This window comes from Passer domesticus, chromosome 3 (assembly GCF_036417665.1).
Source record: "Passer domesticus isolate bPasDom1 chromosome 3, bPasDom1.hap1, whole genome shotgun sequence".
Taxonomy (NCBI): domain Eukaryota; kingdom Metazoa; phylum Chordata; class Aves; order Passeriformes; family Passeridae; genus Passer; species Passer domesticus.
In genome coordinates, this window is record NC_087476.1 from 15,179,963 (window position 1) to 15,196,197 (window position 16,235).

Sequence of the window (16,235 nt, forward strand, 5' to 3'; positions counted from 1 at the left end):
AAAGCTATGAATCAAATGATGCAATTCTTATTATATTTGTGTTTGGCATTTTGACACTAATAGAACAGATTTTCAGTACAGTGCAGGATTTTGATTTCTTTTAGCATGTTTTCATGTCTTCTGATTGGCAGTATAGGTCATTCTGCATAGGTGCTGTCTCAAGTGTTGTCTTCAAGATCATATGATGAGGCTGTGTTTTTTAGAAGACAATTGTTCACCATGTTCAATACAGCCCTTCCCTAACATGTTTTTGGTAAAGTGGAAAGAAACCATTAAACTGGCTTGTGCTAAGAGATTTTTTTCTATCCCGAAACAATAGGTAATGTAGAAAAACATTTCATAATCTGGGAAAAAATATAGTAAAATAAAATGGTAGTTGTGACGTAAAATGGAAAATGTTGGTCTTAGTCTTAGTTTGTTCATTTTGAAAACTGTGAAATGACTGGAAAAAAGGATTGTTATGAAGTAATGTACTATGGTTGAGCTTTAGGGCTGCCAAGTGTCAAAAGAAGAAAGTTCCATTACTAAAAAGATACTTGAGTGCATCTTTGGCCTTAAGCTAATTCTAATTCAATCTTGCAAAATTGTGTTTTCCATCCAGAACAGTCTAATCCTTCACACACACACGAAAAAATGTCTAGTGAATGATACATTACCTATCTCACAGTATTTACAAGCATAGGAAAAAAGTTGTTTATCTTCACAAGCAGAAATGTGAGCTTCCTACTTTTAACCTAAACACTTTCAAACTGAAAAATAACACACTGGGCTTATTCCCAACAAAGGATATCCTCCATTTCCCATGTGCTGGCTGAGACACACAGTACCACTTATCACATATATATAGAAGGAAAACACCAATGTGTGATGATCAGGAAACAATTTCTGATCTTCCTGTTAAACTTGTTTTAGATGTTTTCTGCTGCTGAGGATGTACTAATTCAGATTATAAACATGTACGTACCCTGCTTAGTGCTGTTGTGTCTGTTAGTGTACTAGGCAGCACTTTTCAGTATTTTTTACTAGACAGCACACTGACTATAAAGTCATAGGTATAGAGCACAGGAGAAAACTCTTAAAAGCAGAAGTTGTATGGAATTATGCCAGGTAACTCATATTCACTGAGAAAAGAATATGAATACTCATATAAATACTCATATTCACTGAGAAAAGAATCACATGCTTTTTAGTGTTGTGACTGTTTCTCAAGCAATTGGTGGTAATGCACCTTCTGTTCTTGAGTTCTTACTTTAAGAAATATGCTTTGAGGGGGGAGTGTACTCCCCTTGTTTTAAGCCTTGAGTATCTGAAAGATATTTTTTATCTCTCAACTTGCACTTGTTCTTTCCTTTGGGACACCTATTCTTCACTTGATTTCTGAAAATCCAGAGATGCAGTTGCCTAGCTTCAGTCAGTGAAGAGAGAGGCAGTCACAGATAGTGAATATGTGTAATTGCCGAATGAAGTTTTGTACTGTGCTACATGTCTGTCAGCATGTAATAAGAACTAAAGTATTTCAGCTTTTGAATCAGAAAAGACAAAGCATGTGAGAATTTTCTCCCTGTAATAATTTTAACTCAGTCTTTACTTCATTACATTTGAAAGTACAGGGTAACTGTATTGTCATCTTCTGTGTTGCACTCAGAATTGAAATATCTTGAAATATGAATTATGACTATTTTATGCAGAAATAGTAAAAGTTACAAATATCTAAAGATTTCCATCGCAGAATACCTTAGAAGTAAATAAAACCATCATGTATGTGAAAGCTTTTGAATATTTATTTGAAAGGCACTTTCTACTTAAAATTATTTCCTGAATTATGCAAAATTTCTTTAGCATTATGCTCTGCAACAAAGTTGGTTTACACTGAGCTTATCTTCAGTATCTGTCTGGAGGAGCTGCATATTCCCAACAGCTTTTCCTTCCCTTTGTGTTGTCTGGCAGTACTAGCATAAACTCAGAGAGAAGTCTTCCTCCCAGTTTTGCAAAAAGCAATTAAGCTGCAATGGTAGGGAGTTATTAGAAACTCAACGTTCCTAGATCTCTGGTAGTTTGTCAGTCATGTAAGGTAGACAAAGAGCTGGATTTGCCATTACCTTTACATCTGTATCATTCCTCAAATTTCCCTAAAATATAGATCATCCTCCAGTATGTTTTGGTTTAGTGACTGTAAAGATATTTATGCTGTAACATCCCTTGGCATCTGGTGTGTACTGTAGGAACTCTGTTCCCAGCCACTTAAATGCACAAGAGGCAAGATCCTACACTGTGTGACAGTTGAGGAATTTTCCTGTCCCATCAAGAGAAATTGATAAGGGGACATGCTGGGACTTGGCATTTCTAGCTTATTGATGGTGGTTCTTACTTGTTAATTTAGATTGCCATCAGGGGCTGTTGCATGCTTACTAAAATCAATGCATGTGTTACTCTCATCTGTGTTAGTAGTGGAAGTTTTGTGTGTTGATGGCCTGTGCCCTTCATATTGCAAGAAGAATTGCATATGTGCCATTATGTTTTGAGAAACAGATTTCTGAACATATTAGAACAGTTGGAAGCTGTGTAGAAGTTATTTATAAAAGGAAGGCCAAGACATTATGAAGTTTCCCACTTACCATTGCCTTGTCTGCCTCTCCTGTAGTCCCAATGGTAAATGCAAGGGAAGAACTTAGCAAGGAATTTATTCCTTCTAATGTATCACGATGGCGTGGAGTTTTTTGTTAGACTGTGTAAACCATGAAGGTGGTATTGTTGTGAGGGAGATTGTGCTGGTTCACTGTCTAATTTACTGGAGTAAATTTACTGTCACTGGACAGTAAATTGACATCGTGAAGGTTCTGATGAGTACCAGAACCTATGCAGAGGAATTGGTAAGAGCACTTAGTGAAATGTGGAAGGTGTGGATGGCCAAAGTAAAGTGTGGTTCCTGACTTACTATCAGCAAGGCATTAGATCAGCTGATCATACCTGATCTGCACCTTTTTTTTTTTTTCCATGGCTAAAGAAAAACAATCAGCACATGTCTATAGGTAAATAAAACCCATGAAGTGAGTCCCAGCTGAACTTACTGCACAGTATTAAGGCAATTTACTTAGCTGCCTCTCTTTTTACAGCAGGTGTGCCATAGAATCTGCTGTGTAGAATAAGGACAGACTTTTGGTAACTCTTGAATTATTTCCAGCTGGTATTTTTGGGAAGATGCTTGAAGCAAGTCATGGTTGTAACACATGCTTTGAGAAGCCCTCTCCCCTTACCTTTTGAGCTTCATTTGATTAGTTGACTTTATGTGAAAGTATTGTGTTCTTGTATTTCAAGTTTCCATGTATCTTTCTGACTTCACCATGTCTCAATATTTAAAAGCTGTAGAGAGTCTGATAAATAACAGATCCATAGCAGTGCTGATGAAGTGTTTGTTTTATGTATGTTAGAACATGATAGGGACATTGGTGGAGGCATCAGACTCTACTCCTAATGCCATGGCTGGTAAGTCACAGATGACTTGAGAAGTGTTTTGTCTTGTGAGGAAAAGAGATATTCTGGTAATCTTTACAGTTTTAAGGAGTAATTTCATTTGCATGAGGGTGTTTTTTCCCAACATTATGAGCAACTGGACCATTGTCTCCTTCACCAAGAACTCTCACAGTAAGAGCAGACCTGTGACTGGTTAATTGACTGTAGTACTTGTCAGACCAAAGAATATGAGATTTAAAAAAAAAAAAAAAAAAAAAAAAAACCAAAACCTCAAAAACCCAAACCACCACTATAAAGCCAAGCTGCTTAGAATTAGAAAGATAAATACTTACTATCTGATAACTACTGGGGTGGAAAGATTTAGTATCTCATTCCTAGAAGATGCATGCAAGTTCCTGCAGCAGTTTTTGTTTAACACTGGGAAGATCTTAAAAGCAATGTTTCCTTTAACGTGCTCTCTAAGGAGTAAAACCTCCAAACAGTTGATTTGGCAGCTTCCATAGCATAGTGAAAGGTAGGAAAACCAACTATTCAACCTCTCTGATTAATGAACGTGCCAAAAATGTCTGGATGTGCTGGAGTTGGGATGAGAGAAAGAGCCAATTCATTGTATAGTTCAGTGGAATTTATGAGTGTGTGGGCTTAAAACCAACTGAGTGCTGTTGTCAGTAGTATGCCAGAAGGGGAGAGTGTGCTATTTAGTCTCTCTTGGTCATGTCTGTACTCCACTGAGCTACTTGATGTATTTAAAAGCACCAAATTTACACTATGTGGTGCAGGGTGAACGAAAGCATGAAATTATGAAGAATATATGGGAAATTTGTTTGGAGTGTATTCCCCAAACCAATTTAATTTAGAGAATCAAAGAATTTTCTTCACTCCATGAAATAGAATTATGAGATTAACAAGGCATAATTGGAGTTGATTGTACAGCATTCATAGGAAAAATGAAGATTACAAAAGAATTATAGAGTTCAAAATTACAAATTGTTTGGAGCACGTTGGTTGCTACGGGAAATGCTGTGTATGGAGATGTGGTATACAGAAACATAACAAGATAATGTGATCCCAGGGCTCCTCCCTAACATGAGCTGATCTCTCGGGCTGGCTGTGGTTGAAGGCCAAAAGCATAGTAACAAGAATAGAGAGCTGCAGCTTTCCTCATCTACAAGCTGGAAAAGATCCATCTGGGTTTTCTTGAGTTACCAGTTGCAATTGATTTAATGTCAACTATTAACAAGGTGTTCTTTCTTCTATTGACTTCTCAGTGTATCTAGATGGAAACTTTGAAAAGTTACTACATAGTGAGATCTGTCCAATTCTTAAAATTAGAGAACAAAACATTGAAAACAATACTCTTAAAATGAATAGTAATTAATATTTCATGTAATTGCATTAATTAAACTTGGCTATGCAATTAGGGAGCTAATTATGTTTAAAATGCAATTGCACATTTCTATCACTGCTCACACCCTGGGGATCATAATTTTATTTTTTTTTACCTCCCTCATTAGACCTTCTGTAATCTTTCTCCTGTTAAATAGTGTGATTGAAACTGAGAATATGCATGCATAGATGTGCATTTGCTTTCTCCAGCAATTATATCCTGTTAAAGGTTTTAAATGCTTTATATTGTGCAATTTCATTAAAAAACAAACAAAATTAAGATATTATTGTTACTATTTGTCTTCTCCAAAGAATTCTTTTTTGTCATATAGGTGAATATGTATGTGAAGTCTTTGAGTTGGATATATAAAATATATTTAGTTTCAAGAAATGATAGTCTAAAAAATAATCTCTTCTTGTTGAAGTGCTTTAAGTTTTATTTTTGGTTTTGTTTTTTAATGGGAACAGGAATGGATGAGCCACCTTGGATTGTGAAGTCAAGGCCTATCTTATCACAAGCACTCAGATTGTATAATGTTTTTCTTGAATATTTCAGACTTCATCTGAAATTAGTTGTTTGTTGTTCCCCATTATCTCCACTTAAAAAAGCTGTTAAGAGTCACACTCCTCTGATGCTTAGCTCAGCTCTAGTTTATAGTGTCTCTGTGATGTGTTTATTCTTGTGCAAGCATTACTGATTCAGAAATCCTCCTTGCTGTCTTTCACAGTCCTTGCTACAGTTTGCATTCACATGTACTGGAATGCACATGGAATGTACCACTAACTCACTAATAATTTTACACAATACACTGTACCTAGAGATCTGTTGAAGACCATAAATATGTGTTATTTTTGTTGTAATCACCATCATTAAAATAATATGGCAGTGAATTATTTAGTACATTTTTGCTGCTTAGTAATGGTCCTAGTCAGAATGTGTAGAAGGTAGCACAACACATAGATTCTTAACAAAAGGTTTTACTTCTAAAATACAAAACAACAGTGATAGGATGTATTTTCATGCTTTTTTTTTTACTAGCTCTATCACTGTGGTGTGGCATGATATGGCTTTACAGAGTTAATTTTTGTGAAACTGAAATTTTTCTGAATCTCATGCAGCCACAGCAAATAATGCCTCTGCTTTCCAAAGCCTCTGGAACTGTGTGGTTAAATGATGTCCCCTTACATTAAGTTAGTCTTCTAGAGGAAATTCGGACAGTCTAAACTTTCCAAATTCTACTGAATAATTTTCAAATCTGATTAATGCTGTCTGTGAGCATTTTGCGTATTTTTGATTGCTAAAAGAAACCAGTGAAGATTGGGAGGGTTGAGTCTTACTATATTTCGACATCTTGTTTATTGCTGAAGAGTTTATCGTTGCCTTGTTTGAAATCTTCCAGGAACTTACTGTTTAACATCCAGAAAAACAGATTTTGGAACCTGTTTTTACTCCCTGTAAGAGCAACTGTTCAGTCACTCCTGTAGAATTGGTCTCAGAAACTTTCAAACAGATACTTAACAAAACTTGTCTGGATGTGCATTCATAGTAGTTTAATTTAAATCTCTTGACATTTGACTGTGGAAGCTTTTACACATCCTGGGCTTCTTTTAAGTTGTTGAGCATGTTTAGTACTAGTTAGGATTAGAGCAGGTTTTTGTGGCTCTAAGAGCTCTGCTCTGGCTGTCAAACTGTTAAGTGGTGATTAAAAGTGTACAAGTGTTGTCTGGTCTTTCAAATTGAAGATAAGGAATGTCTGTTGTGGGCTGGGAATAATTCCTATGCTGCTCTAGGGTTCATTGATTTTAGGAGAATTACAGACCAAGGATAGGATGATATTTTCTACAGAAGTGCTCAGGAGTTAAGCATGGCCAGAAGAACATTGTGTACCATGTAGGACTTGTGGTGCCACGAGATTACAAAGTCAAACATCTTGTAGAATAGAACAGAAAGAGCTGTGATTTCTGAAGTTATTTGGCAATATTTTAAAAACATTTCTCTGTGAACATTTTTCTCTTCTATTTCTTGGACAGTTTGGTCTTGGACTTGTTGTCCCTGCTCAGTTGCATGCTAGACTCATCATATTTGTGTTTTCTGTGTGTAAAGTAGAGAAGTATTCTAATGTGTGTAAGAAAAATTTGATACTAGGTGTCACACTACTAATAATTATTAAGTCCACATTTATACTTCCTATGGCTTGGAATAAGATGAAAGGCAGGGGTGAAGTGTCTGCATTACCATCGTAGTGGTAAGTTTTGCTGTGGGGAGGAGAGCACTGGTGTGACCCATCTGTCACTCTGCCTTGCAGTGTGGTGGGACACTGAGGGACAGCTGTGCTGTGGTCACCTCCTGGGTGCTGTTTCCACTTGGGGAAGGAGGAAGGTTCTGGGAGGGGAGCAGAGCACAGAGCACCCCCTCACTCACTGCTCGCTGGGCCCTGCTGGTGGGTGAGGCTCCTCTCTTGATGGGCAAAAACATTTTCAAAGCAATCTTACTGACTTCCAGTAGTAGTTGGCAGAAATTGTCTCTAGAAGTGGTTATCCTACAGAATAATAATGAAAACAGCAAAAAATATTCATTTGATCACTGTTGGTGCTCGTGTCTGGTTTTCCTGTGCTAAAAAGTATTTAGATAAAAGCTGAGCATAGATGTGCACTCATTTCATAGTAATTTTCCCATTGGTTGAGTGCAACTTTTCTAAAACTTGCAGAAAAACCTATTTGGTATATAATGAATATTGTAAAAATGATATCTGTCACTTAAATTGCGTGCAGTTACCTACTTCATAATATTTTCTTATTTGTGCTGTGAATTCCAGCACAAATTACTTGATCTACCACAAACTGCAGAGTTTTGTTTTATTCTGGTGGCTTTAACAGGGACTGCAGCCCAGGCTGGTGTGGTGCCAGTGCTGGATGACAGCAGCTCCAAGGGGTCCCACTTGTGTTGCAATGTGGCCCCTGTATGGAAAGTCACAAACTGGGGAAGACAGGCCAGTTTCACTTCTCCCACCTCGTCCCTGGAGGCCCAGTGCAGACCAACCCTGTCAATTGTTGCTGTTGTACCTGGGCACAGGAATGGTGGAGCCCTGGAGCCTGGCATTCTGGAGTGCTTTTAGCATCCTCGTGGGATGGCTGTTGTTTGACAGTGGACCATTAAATTCTGCAGTGAAAAATGCAGTAGCAGTTAAATTGTGTGAAGGATTACTATTGCAAAAGAAGGGCATTTCTTATATGGTCTTGTCATTGTGGCTGATACTGTTTGCTGTTTCTATTTTTTAATTTCTTCCTAAGCTTTAAAAAATGTTTCATTTTAATGCATGAAGCAGAGCTGCTAAGGTGTCCTAAGAATAGGTAGGCAAGTGGTTTCAGCAGGGTGGGAGAAGGGGAAATAAGGTAATAAACATACACAGACATCTCTGTAGGGTTTTCCTTTCTGTCAGTTAACGTGTGAAATTTTAATAATGGTTGGACTTTCTATTTTTTCCTGGTATTCTGCCACCACTTTTTTCTATTAATTATCTCATTTCCCTTACTTTGTTTTCTATGATCTGATCATCCGATTCACTCCACAAATGATTGTGGATAGTCAGTTTTTTGCTTCATGTGTTTCATGGCACAGATTGTGCCCCATGAAAGGTTTTACTCTCAGTATGAGGTTTTACATATAGGAGAGAATATTGTCCTGAAATTTTATTACAAGAGAAGTTTTGTTTAGTTAGTAAGCAGCTTGGGAGGTTTTTTTAGTAGTAAAGAGAAACTGCTTCACCTAAAACAAAATTGTAGGTAAACTTAAGGTTCTTCCACACCAGTCATGCTTTGTTGGTCTGGTAATGAGGCACAGATAACTGATTTCTTAAGTGGCATGAAGACATTTAATAGATCTAGACTGCTTTCTTTTTAATATAAAAGCTTGGCATTTAAATAAGTGGGTTGGGGGAAATAAATTAAAATCTGGATGGAGACAAGATGGAGACAAAAGCTTCTGGAATGTTGGCAAGAAATCAATCGGAATGTTATATATGTCATTTATTCCTGAAGCAGACATGGGGATTTTGGTTAATTAAGTAGGTAAAATGTTTCTTGTTAGTGACATCTTGGGTATTTCCTTGGAAGCACTTGGCAATAGGGATGAAATATGCGGCATGGTAAAGAAAGTGCACTTTTCATTTGGCATGTAATGGTTCTCAGCTAGGGCTGAGATCTTAGGAAGATAAATCGCATTTAATACAGAGACAATAGTGGGCTAGAATAAAATATTTTTCTCTGGAGTGTTACAGGCAAGAATATGCTACATAGAATGTTATGGTCTAGAACACAATTTTACAGGGTTTTTGTGTGTAGTTGTCTTCAAAAGAAAACTTCTGAATTAGAAGGAACACACTTTTTAAATGAACAGCATTATCTTATACTGTTAATCACCAATCACATTAAAACAAACTATGTATATGTTAAATAAATAAAATCACTTCTAGTTGTTTCCATGATTGACTAGGATCTTAAAATGTTATATCACAAGCATTCATATGGTTGACTGGAACTGTTAACACGAATTTTTAGCAAACAAATCAGAAACCTCATTAAAAGTCCCACTATGGGATTTAACTGCTCTCTTAACATTCTAAAATGTCTGCTGGTTTACTCTAGAGAGAGAAATGCACTGTTAGATTTTTCCATGCAGCTAACTCACCTACTAAAATAAGACTGCTGGAACAGCTGAGTGTGGTGTATGAGTCAAGGTGGAAAGGAATCTCAGTCAGAACAGCAGGAGGGAAAAGTAAAGGGAGCTGATTTTTAACTTGGGGAATTGGAGGAAACTTATATGGAAAAATACATTGATAGCACTACCTAATATTGTGCAAACAAATCCTTTCCCTTATCATGGAAATATGCAAGTGTTGTTAATATTTCCTATTATCTGTTTATACAGTCTGGGTTTATCCCTGAACAAAATACATTAAATACATCTGTGGTGTTATAATTAAGATAAATAGGGCAAAGCAGGATTTAACATGATTGCACAGTGAACCTAACGAGTTCAAGATCCAGCAGCACTTTACAAATTAATTGCTATCTGGTGCCATTAGTTTGTAATTTCTTCTATAATGTTTGGCTCTAAGCTTTTAAAAAATTAATCAGACTGGGACCACTTGAAACCTCCAGACTGGCTGGTCTCAAATGACCTAAATTAAAATAACACATAATCTGTAGTACTCTTTGTTGGTAATGCAAGCAATAGGTTTGTGTTCTCTTAAGTGCTATGGGATTAATTTGTTTGTAGCACAGTAGCCAAGAGCCTAACTGTAGGCTTTTTCTGTAAGAAAATGCAATGTTATAACTTTTCACAATATCCACAGGTTTTAGGACCTGCCCCAAAATGGTGTTCCTTCTTGGACAACTTGACTGAAGAACTGGAAGAGAATCCAGAAAGCACTGTTTATGACGATTACAAATTTGTTACCAGAAAAGACCTTGAAAATTTAGGTAAAACAGTTGTATACACTGTTTGGCTGACTTCTTTGTTCAGTTTTTGAACATTTACACGTCTGATTATTGTAATTTCAGTGTGATGTATGAGGACTGCTAGAAATTCACTGAACAGTCGTTTTCTCTTGTTTTCTTTGGTGCTAATATTCCAGAGTGATGGCTCTAAGGTCTTTGGTTCCCAACCAGTATAACACAAGATACTTGTGCTTCTCAGATTTTTATCTCAAGAAGGTGATATTTGCTGATATAATACATCTGGGAATCTGTTGTGCTTTCATATGCCACATGGAAGGCATAGGAAGAGAAGTTGGTTTAGTTGTCATAATATTTTTCAGGTGCTGAAATAGAATTTGGAACTTGCAGCCAAAGGCTACCCTATATGAATGTAGTAATTTTCAGAAAATACAAATCATACTAGGGCTAATAGTTTCAAGAAATTGAAATACTGAAAATTGTATAGCAGAGAAGGTAAGCAACCTTGTCCTGAGGCAGTTAGTCCTTTTTCTGTCCATTACATGGTTTGGTTGCAATGTTTTGCTCCAGTTTACTTAATTTACTTCTGACTGTGAGTGTTGGGTTTGGCGCAGGGCAAAACACTTTAATTAAAAAATCTCTATCATGCTAAAAAAGGGATTATCAAACACCTGTGGACTTTCAAAAAATCCTTTGGAATTCTTTGTGAAGTTCTGTAGAGCATAGTGCATGTGGGCATTTTTTAAAAGTGCTCAGTAATGTGTATTATTACAAGAAAACTGGATATGGTTGCTCTGAAGAAGCTTAAAATTTTTTGCTGGCCAAAATGATACTTATTTCCAATTTTACTTAGTCTTGATGTCATGATTGTGACTGTTAGATTGATATTTTGCATTGGCAGTGTTTGTTTGTCTTAAGGAAGTAAAGTGGCTGGCTTGGAATAGAAGTTCTGTATTATGAAAGCTCTTTGAAATTCTCTGGAACTTTTTTCCTAGGCCTTGCTCATCTCATTGGATCATCATTGCTCAGAGCATATATGCATGGCTTCTTCATGGACATAAGACTTTATCATAAGGTAACTAAGGCTGAATCTTGTCAATTTTTATTCGTAACAATAAAATATATGTGCTGTGGATTTTATTCGTCTTTTTGTGGGGTTTTTTTGTTTTGGCTGGAGTTTTTTTCCATCCAGATAATGGGCTGTGTTCTGTATTAATGGTGTTTTCTTTTTACTTCCTCCTGCTTGTTCAAAGGCAAAAATGATGGCCAACCCCTTTGCCTATGAAGAATATAGAAGAGAGAAAATTAGGCAAAAGATAGAAGAAACTCGTGCACAGAGAGTTCAACTGAAGGTAAATCCTAGAAATAAATAGGATACTTTGGGGAAAACTGTAAGAGTATATATATAAGAGTAATATATTCCTAAGTGTATCTTAGGATGTAGTGATTTAGGATTTAAATCTGTTTATCATTGGATACACAAAGTAATTTATAGAACTTCTTGAATGGAAACATAAAATTCCCATGTGTGTGATTTTGAAAAGCTGATACCAAACTAAAAGAGCAAGTCTCATCTCATTTGCCACCTGAGCAAATAATCCGCTGATAAAACTTTGCATTTTCTGCTTCTCTCGTTACATTACTTAAGCCACTGAAACATGATACTCTGGAAAGAGATACATGAAAATTGTATTGTGTTTATAACTAGTAACTTTCTGGATTGGATCTGTTCTACATAAAAGGAGAAAAAGTTGCTTTTAAAGTTCTAAAGCTGATGCATTAAAAGTTAAAAATAATGTACAAGTTCTTAAATCTTCTCTAAGTGCAGTTGCTTTACTAGTACCTAGAGATATTTGGAACCAGTCAAGGGACTTCACTGCAACAGTTGTAAGAATGTGGAGCATGTAGGTTGCATGTGTAAAAGGCTAATTTATTAATTGCTTTCCTCTTTTTAGAAACTCCCGAAAGTTAATAAAGAACTTGCACTCAAACTGATTGAAGAAGAAGGAGAAGAGCAACAGTTTAGTAAAAAAAGAAAACAAAAGGTGAACTCTTGTTTTTCTGAATTCTCTAGCTGGGAGCACAGACCTAGCAATGCTTGCAGGATTCATTTTTTTGTTGTTATTGCTGTTTGGCCAAAGAGATTTAATATACCATTGGTTCTGTTTCTTATAAACAACTTACTCTTGTAGGTGGCTTTAAGATGCATTATACTGTAGCTGCAGCACAAAAAAAGACCATATAGTAACTTGAAGCTAAAAATTATTAAATACTCACTGTGAAGGTAATGTGGGTTTCACAGGACTCCAGAAGCTGGTTAATGCAGCCTCAATACCACAGCCTTCAAACAAGACCTGTGTTTGTATTTGGTATTTTGGTGGTGACCATGACGGATAGATGTTATCTATAAAATTTAAGATTAAATTGCCTCTTTTTGTGTATACAGTTAAAAATATTTTATAGAATAGCCAAAATAGTTTGCTTTTATGCAACAGGAGTTCTTCTGGATGTTAAAAGTAATCTATTACTTTGCTATGAGAAGTTTTTAATTGAAGAAATGGGTAAATGTTTAATATCTAGTGGGTGGGGAGGATTTTTATAGGTAGCACTTCATAGGTGCTCATTCTCACAGGAGTATAGCATTCATGACATGCAGATACTAGCTGCATGTGATAAATAATGAAATCTTATGTGAGTAGGAAGGATGAACTAAAAAGATAGGTGGTGATGAAACTTAAATGAGAGTTCAGTAGATGGGGACTCATTTGTCTTGGAGTACATAGAGATTGTGTCATTAAGTGGACTAAATAGAGTGTATATAAAAATATACATAGAGGTTATTTTTCTGAAACAGTATCAGAGTCCTATGACAAGCAATTTATTTTAGGCTTTGGGATTTAATATTTTGCTGTGGTTGAAAGTTACACGTTTACACTGGTTTTATGTTTGAAATTTACTCTTCTGTATCCTTAGTTCCACCCTCCTTTTCTTCAGTAACAATGAAAACCTAGTGCAGTGGTAGGATTAATATGCTGGTATAAGTTGAGCAATGTTAAAAAATAAACATTTTCTATTAAAAAGCTATGTATGCAATGATTTCAAAATGACAGCAACTGGTCTTCTCATAAGATGAATTAGTAGCTTGAACTGTTCTGAATTCACCAGTAGCATAATTTACACTGAGTTCATTTTACTTTGACATGAATTAAACTGCCTTTTCCATTCTGTATGTGAAAGTAGTGAAGAAAAAGTGTTACAATATGTATAACAACATTTCCTCTTAAGTATTTACAGTAAAATAATAGTAGCATTACATAAAGACATGTACCCTTATAATTTGTTTTACATGTTGTAGACTCATCCCCATCAGGCAGTATATTTGCCTTGCAGGTACTGCTGATTAGTCAGTAGATATCAACATGTCTGCAGACTAGCTGGCTGAATGTATGAGAAACATTTATTTGAAAATACTAGTAATTGTGTATTTAAAGTGTCTGTACTGTGCATTAAAAAACTCTTGCTTACAGGTAGCTTAAAACAATCTTTGTTAAAGTACAATAAACATAAATCTTGATTTTTATTTGACCTGGAAGGATAAAGCAACTGGCATTTCATAAGCTGGTTATTAATTTTGTTTAATTAAGAAAAAGTGTTACTTATTTTGTTAATGTCTGTTTCAGAATTGTCTAACTTGCTCATGCTTTGTTTCTGTTCCAGAATCTGCCCAGCCTTCTCAAAGATGATCGTTTTAAGGTCATGTTTGAGAATCCAGATTTCCAGGTGGATGAGCAGAGTGAAGAATTTAGGCTACTTAACCCACTTGTTTCTAAAATAAGTGAGAAAAGAAAGAGGAAGCTAAAGATCTTAGAAGAACTGGAAGCACAAGGACAGGTAAAATATTTTCCATTTGGGTTAAGAAAGCCTATGGAGTTTTCTTTTCCACTGTTTCAAGCTTTCAGACTTTTCACCCCAGAAAGATGGAGGCAATGCAAGAATGTCTTATCAGTTACAATAATTAAGTGTAATTTATAATTTCAATCTAGGTTTTAGATATAATAGTGGTTTTGCATAAATACAGGTTTAAAAAACATAAAATATGTAGATGGTAACAACTTTGTAGTATATTTTAAGCTTATTTGCTGTTACTGCTTTTGTTCAAAAGTTGTAGTTCTCTTCAGCTGTATCTGTGTAAAAGCCGTCACGTACTCTAATAGCAGGAATGATTTGGAAAGAAAATTAGTTGATGATTTCTTATTTTATACTATTTTTGTCTGCAGGAAGAGGAGGAAGAACCAGAAGGAAAAGCAAGTGATGCAGAAAGTTCTGAGAGTTCAGATGATGAAAAAGGCTGGGTTGAAGAGGTCAGGAAACAGCGCAAGCTTTTACGCCAAGAGGAAAAACTAAAGCGGCAGGAAAGGCTCAAGGAGGATCAGCAAACATTACTAAAACCTCAGTTTTTTGAGATTAAAGAAGGAGAGGAATTCAGAAGCTTCAAAGACTCTGCCAAAAAACAAAAATTAATGAAGTAAGACGAATGTTCCTATTTTAATAGGTGGGGGTGGATGATTCTCAAGTATTTTCCTACAGTGCAGGCCTGCAGTGTTTTGGCTTGGAAGCGCTTGCTAGTAAAGCTGCATTTGGTGATCCAAGGGTATAACTTAAGGTGACACAGTCATTGAATGCTTTGTTTTATAGATAAACAAATACAGTATTTAAAGTAGGAAAGAAACACAACACAAATGAGTAAGATACTACTGAGTCAGATTGGGGGATCGATTAGTCAGTGTTCCTGAAGTGCTGTTCTACAGGAACAGTGATGTCTTGTGAGACTGGTTATATTTCTCCACCAGTGTCAGTATGAGGTTAAGAGACTGGATGATTTTAATCTGACTATCCAAAAGGGTTTAGAATGCTACATGAGTAGTCCTTGTTTTGGGAGTAGAATCAAGATGGGTCAATATGGTAAAAGAAAAATTGTTTTGTTTGGGTATTTTTATGGCTTCTAGAAATTTTCGAAATCTACACTGTCCTTATCATGTCAGGACTTAGTATTTCTGGTTTTCATTTTACAATACAAAATACCAGGCTAGGAGGGTGTTTGTTAAATGTAGGTTTTTGATTTGGTTTGGTTCTTTCATTTCCTTAAATTAATGATCATCTGAATTAGTGGATAAGCATGTCAGACTAAAGAAAGAGCACGTTAAATAAAAGGACTTGGCTTTGAGGTGCTCAGTGACTGCAAATCTCATTGATTTAGTTTTTTCCAGAGGTGTGTTGAGCCCTTCATAAGATGAGATTTAATAGCATTTTATTGCTTGGAGCGCAGACACTCATTAAACCTTTCAAAGTTTCAAACCGCTTCAAAGTTCTTGCTGCACAGCTGGTGCAGAGCAGGATTTTGACTGATGTTGGAAATGGGTTGTTGGGCTAGATGGATCTCATAACACACATTTTGGTTTTATTTAGAATGGAATTATACAGTCAAAGAAAAGAAAGTGAATAATACACTGGGGCTGTTTCTTTATGTCACTAATGACTACTCTACAATCTAGTTGTTCTATGATGAGAATTTTTAGGAGACACTTAAAGAAACACTTGATAAAAATTCAACCTTTTAACTAGAATGATCGTGCAAAATGGATTTTTATGATTAGCAAGACAGTGTTCCTATGGTAGTCAGATGGTCTATGATTTCCATTTCCATGTTGTACCTGTAAGACGTCTTTTAAGTAGAAATAGTGGTATTTTATAAATAGGTATTTTATAAATTTATATAAATATAATTTTATAAATTATATAAATATTTAAATATTTTTAAGTAGAAATAGTGATATTTTATAAATAGGGATTTATAGCAGTTCAGCAAAACTGATTGCCATGTTTTACTTAGCTGTTTTTTATCAGCAGGTAATTTCACACAG

The 16,235-nt window shown here is 35.8% G+C and overlaps 1 protein-coding gene across 7 annotated transcripts in view; it reads left to right on the forward strand.

Annotated features, from left to right (window-relative positions):
• NOL10 (nucleolar protein 10) overlaps positions 1-16,235 on the forward strand; it is a 52,596-nt gene that overhangs the window by 24,803 nt on the left and 11,558 nt on the right. For all 7 annotated transcript variants that reach the window (XR_010358089.1, XR_010358090.1, XR_010358091.1 and 4 more), the window contains exons 14-19: positions 10,212-10,338; positions 11,310-11,389; positions 11,568-11,666; positions 12,270-12,359; positions 14,032-14,205; positions 14,592-14,839. Coding sequence is in view for 2 of the 7 variants with exons in the window: in XM_064411943.1 (XP_064268013.1) it covers positions 10,212-10,338; positions 11,310-11,389; positions 11,568-11,666; positions 12,270-12,359; positions 14,032-14,205; positions 14,592-14,839 (818 nt within the window). In the remaining 5 variants the exon portion in view is untranslated. The remainder of the gene's footprint in view (positions 1-10,211; positions 10,339-11,309; positions 11,390-11,567; positions 11,667-12,269; positions 12,360-14,031; positions 14,206-14,591; positions 14,840-16,235) is intronic.